Source organism: Meleagris gallopavo, chromosome 1, assembly GCF_905368555.1.
Source record: "Meleagris gallopavo chromosome 1, MGAL_WU_HG_1.1, whole genome shotgun sequence".
Taxonomy (NCBI): Eukaryota; Metazoa; Chordata; class Aves; order Galliformes; family Phasianidae; genus Meleagris; species Meleagris gallopavo.
The window spans coordinates 83663040-83685040 of NC_139404.1; the positions used below are offsets into that span (position 1 = coordinate 83663040).

At 35.0% G+C, this 22001-nt stretch overlaps 1 protein-coding gene across 28 annotated transcripts in view; it reads right to left on the reverse strand.

The window, feature by feature from the left end:
- The window catches only part of ABI3BP (ABI family member 3 binding protein), a 131164-nt gene that overhangs the window by 65412 nt on the left and 43751 nt on the right, over nucleotides 1-22001 (reverse strand). For 18 of the 28 annotated variants that reach the window (XM_010720294.4, XM_010720238.4, XM_010720225.4 and 15 more), the window contains exons 7-19: nucleotides 19250-19301; nucleotides 18104-18166; nucleotides 17391-17486; nucleotides 14392-14469; nucleotides 11433-11510; nucleotides 10077-10151; nucleotides 7492-7557; nucleotides 6937-7011; nucleotides 5634-5702; nucleotides 4302-4376; nucleotides 2194-2256; nucleotides 1523-1588; nucleotides 1035-1100 (exon numbers count right to left, since the gene is read on the reverse strand). In XM_010720294.4, coding sequence (XP_010718596.2) covers nucleotides 1035-1100; nucleotides 1523-1588; nucleotides 2194-2256; nucleotides 4302-4376; nucleotides 5634-5702; nucleotides 6937-7011; nucleotides 7492-7557; nucleotides 10077-10151; nucleotides 11433-11510; nucleotides 14392-14469; nucleotides 17391-17486; nucleotides 18104-18166; nucleotides 19250-19301 — 922 coding nt within the window. The remainder of the gene's footprint in view (nucleotides 1-1034; nucleotides 1101-1522; nucleotides 1589-2193; nucleotides 2257-4301; nucleotides 4377-5633; nucleotides 5703-6936; nucleotides 7012-7491; nucleotides 7558-10076; nucleotides 10152-11432; nucleotides 11511-14391; nucleotides 14470-17390; nucleotides 17487-18103; nucleotides 18167-19249; nucleotides 19302-22001) is intronic. The other 10 variants (XM_085238621.1, XM_085238678.1, XM_085238654.1 and 7 more) reach the window with 7 other exon arrangements.

The following is a 22001-nucleotide window of genomic DNA, read 5'->3' on the forward strand; positions in this document are numbered from 1 at the left end:
AGTATCACAAGGCAGAGAAACAAATACTGTCAGCAGAGACAAACATATACATTTTACGATTTCAAATACCTTTATCTTACACTCAATTTCAAATTTCTAGGATTCACACACTGCTTACAAAATGCTTCATTACACTGTGGGTCAAGAATACTGCCAGGTCACATGCCCACCTGACAATACTATAGAATCTACCACCACAAGCTATTCCCACACTGTCACCAAGTGTCACAGCCAACGCCTTCAACAAACACCAATTTTCACTTACGGCAGTTTCACCTCCACATGGATGTGCCACTCAAAGTAGGCTCAAGAAAAATAAGTTCCCTAAAAGCACAACAACATCTGGGGAAAAAAATTTCATTTTGCACCATTACCAGACTGGCAAGAACCATGAACAGACAAGGCCAGCGTCACCATCAGGTCTCTCAAAAGCCTGAAGGCACACATGCTGTGCTTCACCAAAAGGTGAGAAGAGGCAGCATGTTTCAAGTCCTAGTGCGAACCTCAACAGCGGCAGGAAAGCAGAGCATTCCTTTCCAGGAGGTGACAGCATCTCTGCATGCACAGCCGACAGCTGACCACCTGGAAAGTCAATGGTGAAGAACCTGACAGCTGCACTCTTGGAAAAGGAAACACCAAAGGACAGCAGAACTGCACTTCTGGATGCACGTAGAAGGAATTGGTTTCTGAGCAGCAATGTCGCATTTGGGTGCAGCTCAACAGGGAAGGTTTGTTCCCAGGATGAAAGGGAACAGTGAAATGGGACCGAAGGCAAGGAACAATAATACACCCTCTGAAGAAGCTGTCATTCGGTCCCCACAGATAGAGCTGGCAAGCAATGGATAAAGCATGAGTTCAAACAGTGCAACTGCTTAACGAGAGTGTGGCGGGTGTTTCTGCAAGCCAAGCCTCACCAACAGATCTTCAGACTCTCCAAGAAAGATGAGAATGATGCTGGGTGTGTTGGGCATGAAGTGTAAATGGGAGCGAGAGAAGCAAGAGAAAAGAGAAAAAGAAGGATGTTTGCTAGTTACCAATCACAGTTTGTTGGGTCGTCAGGGAGGAAGGAGTGGTGGATTTCAGCCTTGGTCTCCGGGTAGCTAAGATCAAACACAGAAATCACCTTCTCAGAAACCAGCTCCTCACACTGGCTGTAGTCACATGAGTGATATCAAGATGCAGCTATACACAGGCAGACCTAGCCCGGCTCAAAGCAGGCTTCCATTACGCACATTACAGCATTACTTCCCCCCACATGACACGACCCTATCGTCCAAAGGGTACACGTATGCCCAAGAGAACAGAGTAAAGCTAAGAATGCATGAGGCCTGTAGGGTAGGCAACCTCCCAGAAGGGATCAGAAAGATCATAAATGGAGCAATGTCTAGGCAAGAGTCATAAGAGACCCACAGCATCACAGGTCCCCTTTTCGGGACATTAAGCATCTGAACGGGCTCATGTCTGTAGAAAAAAAAGCACTGCACAAATACTCAGAGCAGGAAGGGAACTGCAGGTTATTTACCCTTCATAGTCCTTGTGGCTTTCGGTGAAGCAGTTGAGGTGAAGTCCGGGCCCCTTCTCTGGGTTGCTACAATCAGACGGGGAAATGATCTTGAGATACCTACACAGTCTTCCCCAAACAGGCACATAGAAGGCCTCACCGTTCCCCGTTACACCTGAGAATCCCAGTTCTCCCTTTGCGTTAATCTCTAAGCCAATGAGTAACACGCCTCCTCATCCAACTAGAACTCAAGCGCTCAAGCTACTGAAACAAACAAGGAAAAAGAATAACTGGTGTCCCGAAAGGAAGTTCTGGGACACCTATCCCATGTCGTTAGCAACACCTGTGAAGTAGTAAAGGTATGCTTCTGCCATATTGGAAAACTGCACTCTAGAAAGAAGTTTCAGAACAACAACAACCAAAAAACAAACAAACAAACAAACAAAAAAACGCATGGAGAGACACACAGAGAAGGAAGGCATGGCGTGACGGATTCTTTTTGCCAAATGTCCCCGCAGAAAAATGGTTTCCAGGTGATGGGAAAAGTATGGGTTTAAACAACAGAATCACGTAGCTAGCGTTTCTGCAAGACAGGGTACAATAATAAATCTTGGCGTTGCTCAAAGCAGATGAAAATGATGTGAAGTGATGGAAGGGGAAAAGAAAAATCAAAAAGCAAAAATCGTATTTACCCTCCACTCTTCCTTGGATTGCAACATATGGAGAAGTAGGCTTCAGCTTTGGCCTCTCAGTAGCTAAGATCAAACCAGAGAACTGCCTTCAGATTCTAGGGATGAGCAATTTTCTTCAAAGCAGTGCCAGTATGGAGTTTTCAGTATATGAAGGGCATATTACATTCTGCTATTTTACATTAACAGGCGCACTCATTACAGTATTATTTCACTTTTAAATCAGGGTAGCCCTACTGTGTTAATACAGATTGGAAACAGTTAACATTTTAGTGAACTAGGCATATCTAGCAGAAAACAGACTTGTAGGGGCTGAGAAGCTTAACAATATATTTGTCTCCTTTTTACTATAAATAAAGGACTGGCCGAATCACTGACACAATTAATATTACCTACTTGAAATCAGATCATACTTTTCTCTAGAATCTTCCAAAGTCTTAATTCTGCTGTTCAATAACCTTAAGCTCCGAGCTCTATTAATGCTTCCTCAATGTCTCAGCAGAGAGATGCCAGCAAACAAGTGATCAATGGCCATTTTTCTGTAGAGTTCTATGGACATTTTTCATCCACCTGTAATTGTATGGGCTGTCATCTGACAGCTCACTGAAGAAAAATTGACTTAAGTAAACTGAATTGCTTGTACTGTAACTCTCCTTCTAATTTTGGAAAGAGAAAATACATAAAAATATGTAATGCGGTAGAAAATCTAGTCTCTGTGTATTGCACCTCTTTGCTACATTGTTGGCCTTATTCGATTTCTAAGATAGGTAAGACTGTTGTCAAGCCTGCAGAAACCTGAAGAAATTGCTGGTAATAATGACTTCTCTGGGACATTTAGACATTCCTAGGCCTTAGGAATTGAAAAATTGAATTCAGGTCCCTTCTGCATAAAATTCTAGCAATGTTCAATGAGCCACTAATCAAATCAGTAAATGTTTTTTTTCCCATGGTTTTAAACCTTTTGGGATATTAAGAGTAGCTAAAGCTTTTTCTACCAATGGACAAGTATGTTGCAATATACAAAAGGAGTAGATTTGACATGCCAAAATGTATTTAACCATTTGAATTAACAGACATGGTTATAAAATCCTTTACAGAAAAATGGAGGACACAGTCTTGCTACTTGTTTAAAAACATTTTAAAAATTTACTTTTATATCACTTTAATATTCCACTATGAATTCCTGAAAAATTCCAGCAGATACAACAGATCTCAAAACACTCCCAGTTACATGGGAAAGTGTGCATTCCTCAGTTAAAATGGCAAAGCAGAATCAACCCTCTAACAAAACATTGCTATGACTTTTGAAAGACTGCCTAGAAGTCAGGAGAAGTACATTGAAGAGTGATATCATTATCAGCTGAGATTGGAAGCATTTCTGGCATGCCAGATGTTTTGGATCTTGAAGGAGGAGGCTTACTTTCATCTAAATCTGAAAAGGTAATTGTCTGTTAATAGGTTTATTTACCTCAGAGCTACTACATATAGGACATGACTCAGCAGACAAAATTTACAATGCTAAAATAAAAGCAGGAAGAAATCTGCTTGCAAGCTAGCCAGGAATGAGAATGTCTCATGAACTGTTGGTTCGTGAGCATGCCAGTGCAGAAAAATATCACTTATTCATTTTAGCAAGAATTCTTATTATTGTTTAAGAGTCTTAAAACATGTATTAAGGTTTGCAGGTGGTAAGATAACACCTTTTGATCCAGAAGGCAGACAGTGTGCCAGCTAATATAAAGCCAATCAAAATAACCTTTTCAAGGAAATATTACACAGGAACGTATGTTAAGCCCCTCATTACCTTCTACAGTTAAGTGCTCTTAGCATAGGGAAAAAAAAGCAACATTGAGAAAAGCAGGCCCACAGCTGGCAACCTCAATAATGAAAAAACCAAAATCAACCAATTATACCCATCCCAAGGACTCTATCCCCCATCTATAAAGATGAATGACAAGTGCAGATGCGAATCTGGTTAACTGCAGCAATAAATGGTATGAATTACTGGGACAGTGACAACTAAAGCAAGGGAAATGTTCCAAAAACAGCAGTAAGGATAAAAATGGAAAGTAAGACATTAAAACTAAAGCAAGTCAACTTATCAATTTTACCCAGTGCTGTTTCTAATAAAGGCGGTTCTGTGGTAATTACAGGCATGGTTATCTCCAAATCAGCAGTAAATCCAGCTGCAGGGAAAAAATGCAAATGCATCTGAGAAAGAGTTGCATGTAAATAAATTAAGGGGGTAGAAATGAAGAAAAGAGAGGAATTTCAACTTCCACTGCTTTGTAGAAGTCGAAATGTGTTGTTTTTTTTGTTTTGTTTTGTTTTTAAATGTACCTTGTTTTAGTCTGAGTATTTTAAATACCTTAACAATATGGCTGAATGCATTTTCTTATTTTATTATATGTGAGAATATCTACAGAGGAGCTGAAAATCTATCTATCTATCTATAAATCTATGTGTAGCTTTGCCTTAAATAGCATCTGAAAAAAAATGGGCCCACAATTTATACCAGATCTTTCCATGAAGGTAAGAAATCTTCATAAACTCTGGGAAAATAACTGTAGGAGATAAAAGTTTCTCTACTCCACTTCATTAAGCCACTTATCGCTATGCAGTTTCTCAAATTTTGTTCAACTCAACTTGTGCGCTCCTGCTCCTTATAAAATAATTAACTAATTTGATTTAAAATCATTACCTGGGATGAGGAGGCTTTATAATATTTTGCACGAAGTCTGAACTTCTAAAAACTGTACTGCAGTGCCAGAATCCAGTTTATTATACAGCAAAGAACTTAAACTACAGCTTTATTACTGTAAATTTGCAGCAATGAACTGCTTCCTTTCCCCTTACTTCCTTCTATCTCTTTCTCATTGCTTTCACTTCTCATGCATATACATGCTCATGTTCAAACAAAGCCTAAAAATACCAAGCATCATCACATACCAAAAGCTCCAGGAAAGTAAAACAATCCATCCCTACAGCTTTAGTCCACAGTATAGCTAAATTAGAAAGGTCTGGACTGAAATGTGTATTTGCTGTTTTTAAGTCAACATACAGGAAAAATCACAGCAAAATTTGTACTGGAAAATGTACACTGACAGAAAAAAAGTGACAAAGAAAACAGATTTATCATCAGAAAGTATATCTTGACAGTAACAATCTTCCACTTTGCAAAATTTACATCTTCTCTTAATGAATTTATTAGATCAATACTGCCCTATTCAGCTGTGTGCTAGTTGCAGTCTTGCTTTTCATCTGGGTTGTGTTTGGCCCCAGGAAATATGACACTGTTATGACACTGAAGAACTAACACATACTGCAACATCCAATGCAGGCAATATAGAATAATTGTCTGAAACCACTAATGGTAGTAAACTTTCAGCACAAAAAATACATAAAAAAGATTATGCTTCTAAAATAATATTACTGTAATTTACCAGCATCTGTCATTTCTGAAGCTGTAAAAGTATGAGGAGTAGAAGTAATATGAAGAAAGCCATGGGAAACTGGAAAATAAAAACACAAATCATGTTGCATTATTTTAAAATCACAAGAACCATCTGCAGCAGCACCATCTTTTATGAGCTGAAGAAACTTTTAGCTAGTATTTAACACAGTAAGTCCTCCAAAAGATAGACTTAAATGTATTATAATCAATTGTGACTTAAAAGCAATCATATTTATTTCCAAAATTGTTATTATTAATGCACAGATGTATAATGCTACTGATGACCAAACTGTCATCAGAATCACACAAGAAGTTCTGAGCTTATATGGAGAAGAAGAAAGAGGACAAATTACGAATAAAAATTAGAAGATTGGTACTGTATGGAATCTTTGTCTAGAATTTCAAGGATCAAGCAGGAGGATGTCCTGGTGCTGAAACTGGAGAAGGAGAAAGAAAAGATGACAAAGCAAGAAGGAAACATAGGAACTGTCTTTTGTCAGGCATGTGAATGGCTGACATTTCCAGGTGATCTTCCGTTTTGTAATGGATTTCATCCAAAAACATATGCATCTGGCATTACACTGTTGGCATGTTAGTGAAGTGAAATCTTTCCAGCTGACTCTTTATACATTTGTTTCTTTTGGATAACTGGCAGCGGCCCCACATAAAAAAAATCTTACTCTTACACCCAAATTTCCTCATCTTTAAAATAGGGGTAGTATATTTGGAGATATTTTCCATACATCAAGTAGCCAATTTACTCAGAGTATAGTGAGATCCTGACACAGGCTGCCCAGAGAAGCTGTGGATACTCCATCCCTGGAACCATTTAAAGCCAGGCTGGATGGGGCCCTGGGCAACCTGAGCTGCTAGGTGGCAGCCCTGCCCAGGGCAGGGGCTTGGAGCTAGATGATCTTTATGGTCCTTTCCAACCCAAGGCATTCTATAATTCAATGAACGTCTCAGTTTTCAGTAACATGTTTTTATAGTTCCAGTTTTGAGATCTGGGTGTTTAGGAATTGGCACGTCTATATTCATATATGAAGGCTAAAGGAAGGCTTATGCTTTCAAAATAACCAATCAAATAAACAACAAAACTCATCCACAAACCAGTAGTTCAATTACAATTTCATATAAAAGTTCATAAAGAAACCTGTAATTCAGTATAGCACTTCCATATCTGTAGTTATTCTTCATTATGTCAAACTGAACAAACTGTTTAATGAGAGGCAGTATGTCCTCTCTGAAAATTCCTAACTGTCAAGAGAATTAATCTGATGAGAAATCATTACCAGGTTTTGTGGGTTGGACTTCTGTGGTACCAGATGTTTTGGATCTTGACGAAATAGGCTGCGTTTCATCAAAAGCTGAAAAAAGAATCTGAGCTTAAACTGCTGAGACCTGTGACTTAATGAGTTAGCATAAGACAGTTTTGTGAAGGCTATGAAATTCCAGATGATGACAATGCAAAGCATTACAGACAAAAAGTGAGGTGTAAGACAACTGTGTAATGACAACAGGAGATGATGGCTCACAATACAGTCTTCAGACCTTGCAATTAGAGTTCCACATGCACAAAAGAATGAAATTTTACCTTGTTAAATTTTGTAGATATGAGATGCAGCTTTACAATAAGAAGTGAGGAAAGAATAAGATTTGACAACATTGTCTTTACGTGGTCAGTTTTTAAGCCAGTAACAAATGTCTTTTTCAGATGATTACACAGACAAAAGCAGCTTGATGTGAATGTTGGTAGCCAAGATTCTAACGCAGATCTTAAAATTACCATTTGCAGATCTAATTGATATAAATATAATGGAAAAGTATGGAAATAATCCACAGATTACCTATCTCCATCTCTGTGGTATCTGCTGAAGGTAGAGATACAGATTTCAAGGTTGGACTCTGAGTAGCTAAGAGCAAACATGAAAAAAAATAAGATATGCAGGCAAATAGTCGCCTTGTAAATGGCATGAAAATTAATTTTATCTGTAAGTATTAAGTTCTTATTTAGATTGAATTTTTGTTCTCACAGTTGTTTTTTACTGTATGCAAACTTTGGCATAAATCCAATCAGGTTTTTATACAACCCAAACAAACACACTTGAGGTAGCATTTGCAAGTGTGTATCAACTAGTTCCTATTATATTACACAGAACTATTTCAAAGAAAGGTGTAATTGGAAATGATGAAAGAAGTAAGAAAGATGAAGTCAGTGAAATAACCATGAAAGGGAGAAAACAGGATCTTTAATTTGTTGGATTAATGAATAGTACTACAAGACCTTAACGTTATTTCACTTAGAAGTATAGGTGATTTCAAGAGAGCTTGTGTGCTTTAATGGAAACAAGGAATCAAGTTGGAATTGGGTATTCTTACCTAAAGGCTAACATGAGTGAGCTTCCATCGTGTGAGTTTTATGGTAAGAAATAAGAAACAGATCCTTTTAAACCATGTGTACAAGTCCCTAATAACACTTCTTTCCCATTAAAAAAAAAGCTGCAATTGTCACTAATGCTTACTTAGGTTATAATGTGTATGAAAGAAAAAAATTCCATCCACATTTTTAATTGCTCCTTAACAGTACGATTTTTTTTAAAAGTAGCTACACCAAGATTTTAAAGCTAATCTCTGAGATTGAGAAAAATATTCAAATAAAAAGGTATAGGGCTCAGTCTAAATGCAGACAATATGAATTTATGACCAAAAAAGGACAGACTTTTGTTTCATATATTGAATCTGCTTTCTCATTTACCTTTAACAAACAGATCACATTAATAAATATTATTCCTGGTTACTATGTACTGATTTCGATAGAGCAGAAAACAATACAAACAAGCCTTATGATTCACAACTTTGGCCAACAAAAGCTTCCTTTGATACTTTTACATATAGTAAGAGCTATGAGAGATCTCCCAAAGGCATCAGAAGAGTGGGGCTATGTTAACAAAGCTATCTTTTCAGAAATGTTTGAATTCAAAATACACTGACCACACAGAATTTTTATAAAATAGTGGGAGATGTCTCCCTTTGGTACAATCTCGATAGAAAAATAAAGGAAAACGTCTTCTGAGGAACTATGACAGAATACAGGTCATGCACTTTAGCTTCAATAACTACATTTTCTTTTTTTTTCCCCAGATTTCATGACCTGAGTTGATCACAACATGCTGAGGCACAGTGCAGAGAAATTTCCTGCAAATGACTCCTGCAGTCACTCTCACAGAGTACCGCTGAGTTCAGCACTGACTTCACTGGGAGCACAGATGCTCCACATGATCCAATGTCAGCGTCCAACCTCACATAATTAAATCTCATGTTTTGCTACGTGGTAGAAATGGAAGACATCAGAACTTGAATTTAACTCGTATTTTGGTTCAACTGTTATCATTTTGCCTCTACTACTGACAGAAACATAGGATTAGATTATTTTCTAGTAAGCAAAAATATTTTCTATCCATTATAATCTTCAGGCTTTAAACAACTACACTTCTGTTGAACTTGTTTGTAAAATGCTCAAGGGACTTTTTACTTTTAATGCTACCTCTAACTACATTTAACCAAACTTACTTCAATACAGTGAAAATAAATACGAATCTCTATCCCCTCAAGCATATTTGGAAAAGAGCTGTCAAATATTGCAACAAATCAACAGCAAATTCTCAAGATCATTCAAATTGTACTGCTTGGTTCAAATAAGCACTTCAAGAAATTACAAGCTCTTCCGGGAAATGATTTTAAAATTTGGCAGTACATTAAGTACATTGTCTAATTAAATCAGCACCATTACATGATAAATTCTCATGCAAAGCTTAGTAAAATACACTGACTCTAGGTCACTTCTGTTAACTAATGAAAAGAAAATCACAATTTGTAATGGCATGGGTGTAACTGTGCAGCCCTGCAATATGGCACTGCCACTGTTAGTAGCAGGCTATAAGCTTTATACTGAGTTCAGGACTAAGACTAGTCAGGTTTGCTCTACCCAAACTCTCCCTGACCTGCCTACAGCTTTGTTTTAATTTCCTAAGCTGTGACAACTTCTCCAATTGGTTAGGTGACCGTATCTTTTTTTTTTTTCTTTTGATTATCTTTGAGCGATACTATGATGTAAGTATTTGTTCAGTTGTTGATTTATATTTCAACGAGGCATAAGTTGCCATCATCATACCATAAATAAAAGTTATAAAAGGTAGCTCATATATCCTTTCATTCTTTAAGAAGCATGAATTCAGAGCAACCTGTCACTATAATAAAACAAAAATAGACTAAGAATGAAAGATGTGACCTGCAAATTTTGGGAAAAAACTAATGGGTGCAATAATTTACATACAAAATATTATTGCAGTTGAAGTGTTAAAAACAAATTAAAAAAAATAGGTAATTCAGATAATTTTAGAAGTTTGCTCAAATTTACAAACAAAATAATTACCAAGTTCTGTCAATGGACTTTTTGGAGCATCAAAGATTCTGGTTCCAGAAGGAAGTGGATGTATTTCATTAGAAGCTATGATAAAAGAAATAATCAAGGCTTTATTTAATACAAGATATTGCAAGATGAAGTATGGGACTATATTTTGACTTCTAAAGCATTCTGGAAACCAACATTGTTTAGCAATAACAACAATAAAGAATTCCATCCTGGGGAAAAAACGAAACAACATATGCAATTTTGCCACTTAAAAAGATGTGTGGGATCTGAATAAAATCATCATTTCCCACAATCATAATATTAAGAACCACCAACTAGAGGAAGCCAGTAATAAAAATCCATTTGTAATTATGATCACCTAGTTTGAAATTAAGCAGTGACGCACCTTGATTCACTTTCATATCTCCATCTTAAAAGGCATTTAGAAAACAGGCAAAGTTAAATATGGTTAAATGTGATTAAATGTAAGTTTGAAAGCGAGATTGATGTTTTAACTTCAGTATGTTCTGGAGACCTGCTTGCAACTGTAACAGACAAAAGAGAGGATGACATTATCATGAATCAATAGGAATACGTAAAAACAACATTATTGAGAAGAACTGGCAGTCCTCTTCATGTGGAACATCTGTATTTCTGTGCTGGAAAAAGCTCACTCTTCTCCTTTAACACTCATCGTCCTGTATTTATGCCATTTTTGATTTAGAAAATCTAATCCAAATTAAATATGTGTATACATATATAGCCAGAAGTTTGTATTCATAATTTTGCACAGTTTTGGGATTAACATTGGAGAACTTCGAATTCTGAATGCCAGAAGAAACATAAGAAATCTTTCAAGTAATGAGAGATCTCAAAAAACAAAAAAAAACCACCCAAACATTACAGCTCTTTTTTTTTCTTTCTCCAAATCAAACACAAATACATGTCATATGCAATAAAAAAATATTCCTTTTACATCACTGTCGTTGTTATCTAAATGAATCTGTTGTCAAAGGAAAATTATTGAGTTTGCAAGTTTCATTCTATCACTAAAATCATTTTACCGGTGGAATTTTTATCTGATCTGAGTTACTGAGATCACATACAGAGAAAGCAATATTTTGAAAAACAAGATTGAATCACCCAGTCAAAACTGCTAGCAATAATCATGCATAACAGACACAGCTCAGTCAGTGCTGGATCCATTCTGCTTTACATTTCATCTGTGAGATGCTGGAAGCACAAAGGGAACAAAAAATTTTAATTAGGACTTCCTTTGATGCTGCTCAGTAGAAGGAATGTAGTAGAAAATTCATCTGAAAATGAAAAAAATACATTTACTGTATATAGAAGGTAAAAAGCAGCAAAATTAGTTACCCAATATGTTTTGAGTTTGCAATTCGGGCTTAGGCGTTGATTTAAATTCCTTAGGTCCATGTTTTTTCTCAGCCTGAGCTAGAAAAAAAGAAGCTTTATTTAATTTTGAATCTCTCCATGCATTTCTGTTCATCTACTGTCCAAAGCCCACTGCTTTTTTAACCACGATTCTATGTCTGCTGATTAGTATTTTTTTGCAGCAGCAGCTTAATTTCATTATAATTCATTTTTATCTTCACTTGTGAATTCAATAAGTATTGGGTTAATTTTGTGACAGTTTTACATAAGCAAAAAAAAAAAAAAAGTCAAAAAGACTTAGAAACTCAAACAGTACTTCTGCTACGGGCTCCAAAGTTTCATTCATAGAACATAGAATAACAGAATTGTTACATCACACAATGTATTTACAAATATTTTCACTGCCATTCTGGATTATTTAATCATTCTAATGCAAAAATTATCAGAAAAAAAAGAATAAAGATTCCCCTGTAATACATTAGCCCTTCATTTTATCCAGTGATAGCAATATAACAGTCTTTTCACTTTTACTCTTTCTTCTACTTCTACACCTTTGCAGTAAAGCATGGGTAGCTAATCAAACAGCCATTCATTGTACCTATACTGAATTGCTAACTATATTTTAATAAACTAGTGCATAATTATACTCCCTATTTTGCATAACATTTAATTCTTAAGGTATGTAAGCCAATATCACTTCTTTCTTCCATCTTGTCAGAGGTCTTTTAGTTCACCCATGAGAGACCTTGAAAAATAATAGCAGCAACAAACAAACCCCAACAAATTCCTCAGAAGTGCTTCAAAAGCAAACATTTCTTAATGCTTAAATGTAACCATGAGAAAAAAGCAAATACAGATATTTAGACATCAATATGAATTCTTTTTTAAGAAGTCGTTTGGTTTCCACTCACATGAAGCATGACCCTTGACAACCAAGTTAATTGATCATGTCTAAAACTGGGATAAAAGAAATGAGGCTCTCCTCTTTTTCACACAGATTTTTGTAGAAATGAAGCAATTTTGTAAAAAGAGATAAAGGACACAGAAACTTTAGGCCTCGAGGTTTAAAATACTTCCGACTTTTCCCAGGAATTAGGTGAAGTAGGTTTAATAATTTCCTGGGATGGTTCAGTGGTAGCTGCAAAGTAAATGGTTAACAAAACCAAGCAAATATAGTTAGTTTGCTATTACAGCATGGAATAGAGCTAGAATCCATTTAGGTAGCATTTCTCTTGACTCTTTCATTCCTGATCCTCTCTTCCTCCCCAGTCTGAATTTGCATATTGTGATGGAAGCACAGTTCGCACTTTTTCTGATATCTCATGTGAGCACATGGGGAAGCCTTCAGAGGCTAGAAGGAGGAAGAACTTGAAAAGGACAGCAACACAGAAATTGCTCCTACTAAAATTAGCCCTAGCTTGGATTCACAGGTGGTCCATTTCAATTCAAGTCTGTTCTCTATTTCACAAATCTACTCTGATATATCTCTGGTACAGCCCCTTACGAAAAGAAATAACCTTCTGTTTTGTTTTTTGTTTTTTTTTTTTTTTTCTTCTGAATTAGTTCTTCCATGTCCTAGGCAAATGCACTGATATTTCTAACCGTTGGTCAGCTACAATTTCCCTGCCAAGTTAAGAAAATGTTCACACTTGATTCAACTCAGAGAATTTAAAAGTCTGTGAAAAAAATTAAAAAACATTATAAAGTAGTATTCTTTCTAGAATATAATATTCCTAAGTGGAAAATATGAAGCAACAAAGAGCTTACTAACTAGTCTTTCTGTGAAAGTGCACGCCAAGGGAGGGGAGGCCTGAAATTAAGAAAACGGTGGGATTTTTGTCTGACAAACACACACAAAATAGTTACTGACCCACACAGAACAGAACACACCCTTTGGCAAAGGCTTACAGTAATGTAAGAGTGGCCCAGCTCATGGAGCCTTTCAGGTAGTTCTGCTTGCTGAAACTCTCTAAACACCTTTATTCCCTTCTTGAATGACAGAGATCACATAATTCCTCTTAAATAAACATTCTGATGCCTCTTCTGGCACTTTTTAAATGTTTCACAGCAAATAATTACTATGTCTTACTTTAAAAAAAAAAAAAAATCCAGTGTGATTTTCAAATTGGTAAATCCAAACAAAATATAATCAAATAGATCCTAATCCTAAATCAAAATGTGTCTACATGTTATTCTGTCTCTCAAATGCAGCCCTTGCAAAAGGCTGGTGCTCAGACCTCTCACTTCGGTTGCTTGCGCAAGTCTGGCTTAAATGCATAACTATAAAGGTTATTTTTGCATGGACAACATGTAAACATAGATTTTACTCAGAGAACTTCTGTTTTCTTTCAAAGGATTTGCTCTCACTTCACTGTTTCCTACTGTCATTTTCCCCTTTAAACTGAAATATCATAATCACAATGAATATGTTCTTCGATGTAAGTAAGCGTGAAACTCCTGAAAACTCTAATATTAGAACTTGGTGCTATGATCAACAAAGCATAAACAAAAGAAATAGTCACCAAAGGTAAGGAGATACGGAAGCAAAACCACAGAAAAAGCAAGAAACAGTAGATTAAAAAGATTCTGTTTCAGTAAAAAACAACAGTATTATAGCAATATGAATATGTGTAATTGTTTGTTTTGGCATTTTTTCACAATTTCGAGATATCCAGCAGTCCACAAATATACAATTCTAATATATAAATATCTACTAACCTAACGATTGGAGTACTTGAACCTTTGCTCCAAAATTAATCAGAATTTTATCTACATTTTATTCTATGTATCACTCACAACTACTAACTCAGCTTCATTATACTTCTGTCTTCCAACTACTGCATTTAGCTGCAGAGTAAGCAATGTAAAAATGAATTTAATTTCAGTTTATATCTTTGGCAAAGATATTCGGTAGAGTTTCTGAAAATAGAACACTTATTACCTGGGAGAGACTGAGGCGAGATTTCTTGAACTTCTGGTGTTTTGGATTCAGCAGGCCATACTTGAGTTTCATTCTTACCTAAAGGGACAAAGACATTAGAGAGTTACAGCAAAGCTGCATCTGCTCTTTTCCACTACAGATTTATTTCTGTCTCACTTCAGTTTGCCAAAGTAAACCAACATGGATAAATGTGGAAAGCTGAATACCTTTAGGAATCAATAAAATTCCACTACAATGAATACAAGCATTTGCCTAAAGATGTTAAACACACGTGCATTTGTAATATTGTTTTATTCCTAAAAGATACTTTGAAAATAGGATTTACAGCATAAATTTAATGCTTTCTGAGTCATTACTTTCACAGTGCAAAATAGTTTTGCCTAACATTTCAACATTAAAATAGTTAAATACTTTTCAAAATTCAAAGATGTAATATAGACCTAAGGATTTTATAAGAACAGTCAAATAAATTTTCAAATATTACAGTGACAGATGTGTGCTTGTGTTCCCTTACCTTATTTCTGTCAAGTATAGCGGTTGGACAAAATCCTTTAATTTCAACAGATATACATACATAAAAATACTGAATCTTGGGGACATTCATTTTGAAAAGAATAATATCTGTGTTTTTCTATTTTCACTGCGGAAGAAGGAAATTCATTTCGTGGGTGAGATATTTTCTGTTTTTCTGGGCTACTATTCTTTAAAAAAACTGGTAGATTTTTGAAAAAGTAAATAGAAAAAATTGGGAATTCAATAAACACGGTATTCCAGAATGCAGTTTTGACTTTTCTAAATATTACAGAATTATAATGGTGGCAATATGTCAGAAAATCATACTTAGTCAAAACTTCACCCACAAAAAAAAGCTTTAATGCATTTTACTATAGGCATACATTGTTTACAGGCATGAGTGAAGGATATCCGTACTTGGCCAGTATGTCTTTTTCTCAATTACTTTATAAATTTAAATTATATTAAATAAATGCTAGCAAGAACTTTCCTCTTTTACACTTTGAAATCCAGTATTCCCCTGTGTGTAAGTACATCCATGCACTTGATGTTCTCTGGTAAGGAACACATGGTAAATGGAAAATAAAACATCACTTGTTTACCCTAGTTATTTTCACAAAGGTGTGCAATCTACCATGAACAGTGGCTCCAAACTGACATCACACAAGCTGTTTTAAACAGACTAGAGCATCTAAATTTAGAAGTTCTATGCTTTCCCAACTGAGGAGGTTAGACACTTCCAGGACAACTGAAACTACCTTTATATTTTTCTTCCTCCCTTCCTCCCTTTTTCTTTTTCCTTTCCTTTTCCTCTTTCCTTTTCTTTTTCTTTTCCTTTTTCTTTTTCTTTTTCTTTTTCTTTTTCTTTTTCTTTTTCTTTTTCTTTTTCTTTTCTTTTTCTTTTTCCTTTTTTCCTTTTCCTTTTTCCTTTTCTTTTTCTTTTTCTTTTCTTTTTCTTTCTTTCTTTTTCTTTTTCTTTTCTTTTCTTTTTCTTTTCTTTTTTTCTTTTTCTTTTTCTTTTTCTTTTTCTTTTTCTTTTTCTTTTCTTTTTTCTTTTTCTTTTTCTTTTTCTTTTTCTTTTCTTTTTCTTTTTCTTTTCTTTTCTTTTTCTTTTTCTTTTTCTTTTTCTTTTTCTTTTTCTTTTCTTTTTCTTTTCTTTTTCTTTTTCTTTTTCTTTTTCTTTTTCTTTTTCTTTTTCTTTTTCTTTTTCTTTTTCTCTTTTCCACAGTCACATACTGCTACTTTTATTGCGCACCTACTGAACCCCTACTTAGTGAACCTTTAAGTCCTGCATACAGGTCATTGATGAACTGGCCCCAAGATTGGGAAAAACTCACTTGTGGCTGCCAGCCTACTGTAATCCCATTTACTTTGATCATTTGAGCCTGACTCGTCATCCAGTTCTTCACGCATCGCATTATGTCTTTGTCTAGCTATGCTGATCATTTTGTATAGAAGTATACTGTGAGAACAGTACTGAAAGCTTTGCTGAAATCCAAGTAATTCAGCTTCAGTTCAAACACATTCTTACTCAAACACATTCACATTTTACTGTGCTGTGTCTCTTTACCCTTACATGCACCCAACATCTGAACAAAAACAAGCAGTGTTATTTTCTCACTGCAAAGCAAGCCAGTCTGAGAATGTATCATGGTCAGTAATGAAGCAAGAGAATAAAATAAACAAATTAGAAATATGAAAAGAAGAAAATCTAACCTAGTTGTTAAGAATTAAAATTAAGTACTAAGACCAGAAAAGCCAAAAATTATCAGCTCCAGAGTTCTTCTCAAGAGATTTCTGTAAGATGGACCAGAGGCATTGTTAACATTAAAAAAATAGCGGAAATTCCCATGAGTGCACCATTCACAGACAATACGTTAGTTTCTGAATCTTAACCAAAAACTTCAAGAAGTCTATTTCAGAGTGAGTTGGAGCCTGCAGGTTCCAGTCATATTCACCAAATACACAAAACTTGTACTGAAATGTTCTGCTTTGTGACAATTTTTTTTCCCCGTGGATTTTGTTACAGAATCTCTCCATGAAACAATTGTTCACATTTACTCATATGAGAATTCATACAATAAAAATTCATTGAAAGCTTTTTATTAGAAAAGGACATAAGCCTACCATATTTCAAGATAAACAGTAAAAGACAGTATCTATGGAAAAATAAAAGTTAAAATGTAAAACAATACAAAAATTCTAAGGATTATAAACATAGCTTTGGATTCCCATCTTTTCTTTTCTTTAGATCATTTCTTCATTTCTTTGAATGGCTTTGAAATATCTTAAAAACCTGATCAGATGTTTTAAAATAGGTGATTCCAATGAACTCTAAGAATTCCAATCAAAATATGACATAAAGAAATAAAAAAAAAAAGGTTAAATAGCGAAAAAAGGGCTTTTCTCTTGTATACACAATCTCATACCACCTAAACTACTGGTACTGCTCATGAACAATAACAGCTTTGTTCATTACTGCTTACCCAGTTTTTTTCTGGATACTTGAGATATGTCATCTATTGACAGAGGAGGAAGAAGTTTTTGCTGAGTTTCATTGAGACCTGGAACAATAAGATGCACTACAAAGAAAGATGAAAGAGCCATTAGTTCAAGAAAAAAAAAGAACAATACACAGGCTACCCTACAGAACCAGTGGGTGTGTAGCCTGAGTGTCTGAAAAATGGGTTAGTTCTGTTCTGTAACTGTTACTCCCCACTGGAGCAACGAGTGCAATTTTCCCATTTTAGTACTCAATATAGTAGCACAATTTCACTATTAATTCAAATGGCAAACAATTAAATTCTAAGGCATATAACCCTTGAGTACTGTAGTATCACTGATATATGAACATACTATCTAGTGGGACAAAGAAGACTCAACAACAAATGTGTGGTTAATGACTACCTGTTTGACTCACGTTTGTCCATTGAAACTCATACAAAACAAACTTAAGCTAAAGTTACATAGTTTTAAAGTGGTTCCATAGTTAAAAAATTAAACACCTTCCCAAAGGCAGAAATAAACTAGTCATGAGGTGCAGTGAGCCTCTCTCATCTCTTACAGACAGTTCTACATTTACATTATATATATAAATATAAGGAAAGAACTCTCAGAATCAAGAAAATTTTAAGTATTTACACAGACTAATTTTTAGTCACGGAGGAGGGAAAATTAAAAACAAAAATCTTTTTGTCACCTAGAATTGCTCCTGGCAGAGAAGAACTATCTGAAGTTTTTGACTGTGTCCGATTCTGAATAACTGTGGAGACAAAACAAATATGCTAGCAAATCATTTGAAAAAAACTGAAACAGGAAACAAAGACACGCCTGTGACAAATCTCAGCATTCTGAAAACCTTCTCTCAGTTTAATAATAAGAGATGAGGACACTATCTTTGTCTTTTCTGTATTTGCGTTGTTTAAAAGTCCCTTAAAGGTGCATCTCTTCCCTAGCATGTCAGTTTGATATCTTTGATACAAACACATTATATGCTTATTTTAATATACATCCACCTCCAGCCCATCTCATTATGCTACCATTCACATGTCTTCAGAAAAGATGTATGATGGAAAAAGCAGATATGAAGTAAGCATCAGTACAGTCATATTTTATAGGTAATTCCTGTAATTTACCCTCATATCACCTCCCATTTTTTCTCCTGTTCTTGAACTGTGAACTGCTTTAGAAGACTTTTTTTTGTTACTTAAAATGATTCATTATTCAATTTCTGATGGCAAATTTTAATCTGCAGTTCATTTTCCACAGCTATCTTCAAGTAGTTAATTTTCAAAAATTCCACTACCATGATAACTCTCACTACTATAGTTGCTACTAAGAAACAGGAATTTCTAAAGGGACATACATGTATGCTTGCTGTAGATGTCTCACCCCAATGACTGGGGAGGGGAGGAGAAAGGAGGTTAAAACAGTGATATAACTGAAAATATCTGCAATGCAGGCATAAAAAATTTGGTAACAGGAATCTTATCCATACTGTTGCATTTCCAGCTGAAATATTGAGCTGAGAGACCAAAATATCTGGACAATTCAATTCAGACAGAAAAGAATGGATAGTAGCAGAAGAAAAAAAAAATACCAGCATCTATTCATTCACTCAAGTAAGGCATTGTTCATAATGAAAATTAGTAACTCATTTTATTAACGAATAGGCATGAGTTGATAGTATTTGTAATTTGAGGATATAGTTGTTTCTAAACTTCTATCTCTTCTAAAAGGAAATATTCATGACATTTACAACATAATCACACCTTTTCTACTGCTATTCATTTAAAGGACACTTGTAGAATATTTAAAAAGAATTCTAAAAAATACACAAAATTACCTTGTTTGATTATTGTAACAGGTACCAACTTCTTATTATCTCTTAGCGTAAACTGGAAGAAAGGGAAAAAAATCCTTGGGATAACTGCCATAATAGTAATTGAACTTTCTTGGTAACCAAAATAGAGGGCTCTGATCCAAAACCACGCCTGCCCCACATTGACACTGGATATGGCTCTGGCTGCTCTTACTAAAGGCTACGCTATTGCTTCAGTTCCCAAGGGCTAACATGGAATATAACATTTTTATCTCCTTTTTCCAGCTTAAGATGTTTTGCTTCATAAAAACACAGTATTTGACAACTTAGGAAATCCCAATCTTTTTTTCTTTTAAAAATCTCTTGAGCATTCACTAGGGAGTAGACCAGAAAGCTAAGAAAAACTGACATTTAGTTGCAATAAAACATCAGAAATACGTGCAATTACAAATTTGGTTTCAGGATAATTTTATACTCTCAGGAATAGTATTTTTCAGCACAAACTATTCTAGAACCAGTTGTACTCAGCATTTTTGTGTGTGTATTCCACTTAAAATAAAATTAAGTCAAGAGCTGTTTTATTTAGTGAAACTGTTTACAAAGACAAATTGGCAAGCCACTTGTGTTCTCAGAGTTTTTACACTAAATAGTTGCACTTTTCTCCTCATTTGTCTTTTACTCAGATATTTTTGCTTAAGTGCAAAACTTTTTCAACATTTTGATACTATGAAAATAAGAAGCACATGAATGAACCCTGCATTTTAAAAATAAATTAAAAAACTGATCTGCAAGATTATAAGTAAGTATGCTCTACCACATGTCATAGGATCAACTTTTGAGAGCATGCTAATACAATGAAGAAAGGGGAAAAGGGATATTGTAAAGCCAGCAATATGAAAATGCTAAGTATGTTAAAAGTGGACCTTTTTCAGCTGTACCTGATTAACAAATAAAAAAATAAATCAGAAAAAAAAATACCTCTCTGCGTTAAATTACACCACTTAAAGTCAGCGTCAGTTAAAGTTTGTTTAGCACTTCATAGTAGCTGGTCTACTTCATGTGAGAACGCTTGCATGAAAATTTAGCATTTGATGACAGATTTATTTACTTGAGGATATGCATTTTTGCTGTCTTCTAAACATTTAAATCACTATAAACCACTGGTTGAGAAGCTTTGAATACAAACTAAAAGCTTAGGAACCTGGAAGAAGCCAGATCTTAAGAAATAAGAAATAAGAAATAATTTCTCAGGAAAATGGACAGTGGCTGCTTATTCTATGAAAGCCATTACTTTCTGCTACCTGAAAACAAGTTTGCATTGGTATGAACATGGTCTGGTATTAAGTGTCATTTTCAGCCATTGTCCTTAACAAAGGATATGAAATCATTTTCTTTCTTGTCACTCAGTATTTTTCCTTTAATACATATTAATAAGACTAACCTTTCTTATTTGCCTCCTAGTGAAAAACTGTTTCAGGTGAGCTTTTGAAGTAACCCTGCAACTTATGTGACTCACAAGTGGGAATAAATGCATATTTAGGAAGCAGCTGTCCATTTTACTATATTTCTCATCAGGAGCCTTAATAATAAAATAAAGAGCTCTTGTAATCCTAGGAAACACTAACACGCCTCCAGTGTTGGACTTGTAATCATAATTATTACCAGTCCTTTTAAAAATATAGGATTCTTTCATTGACAAAAGCATATTTTCTTTGTTGAATAATAATGAATGATTGTAATGTCAGCAATATTAAAATGCTATACATTATACACGCATTAAGATAAATTCAAAAACTAGCCTCTCAGATGAGGAAAAATAGCTGACATGAAATCCATGTTCTGCAGCTACTGTACATTAACTTTAATCTACATCAATCTTAAACTGCTGCTGTTGAAATCTAATACTTTGTTGTCAATCTCAATCTTCTTAGTCTCTGAAAGGGTCTCATACACATATTTCTATGTCTAGTAAAATTTTCTACTTAAGCAAACCATTTCAGAAACATCAAGATATCATCTAGTAATTGTACTCTTAATTGTATTTTCCAGACGGGGAACATAAAGTCCATTAGGTGCCATTAGTTCCTAACATAGTGGCAACTCAGTGAATGAAGGATGACAAATAATGTACTAATTAATTTCAGAGGAAAATTAGATTTCTAAGCTATGCTATAAATCAAACATTTTAAGTTCAGATGGCACACCTATGACATATTGCAGTTCTTCAACATTCTGCCAAATAGCATATGGCAACATGACTTTTAGAGGTACTTATTCTTTTTTTCTTATACTCCAGTAACCAAAAAAGCTATAAGCAATTAAAACACATTTAAAAGAGACTCTTCAAGCACCACAGTTGGCCTTGAGTGGATAACCTTTGGAAGAACACTTTTTCAAATGATAGAAGATGGTAGCTATGCTTTTTGACTGAAAAACTCAAGAAGGAGTTCATTTTTCAGTGTGACATTATGAAACTTCAGGGACCTCATCAGACAGAAAGTAAAGAAATTTCTTCTGTTTTCTTTCCACCCTACCACCTCTCACTGTTTATGAAGAGAAAAACAATGACCCCTTAAGGTCTCTTTTTCCCCCTCCCTTTCTGGTTGTAGCTTACGCAGCCCCAGGAGCTTAGTCAAACTTTGTGGATGAACCTGCCAAAAGAAACACAAGCTGATATTTGACTGATGTTGAAAATGGAGAATGACTAGATGGATTGGTAATGCTGCCTTAATAAACAGCCTTAAAAACGTCTCAGTGCAGAGAAGAAATAGAACCA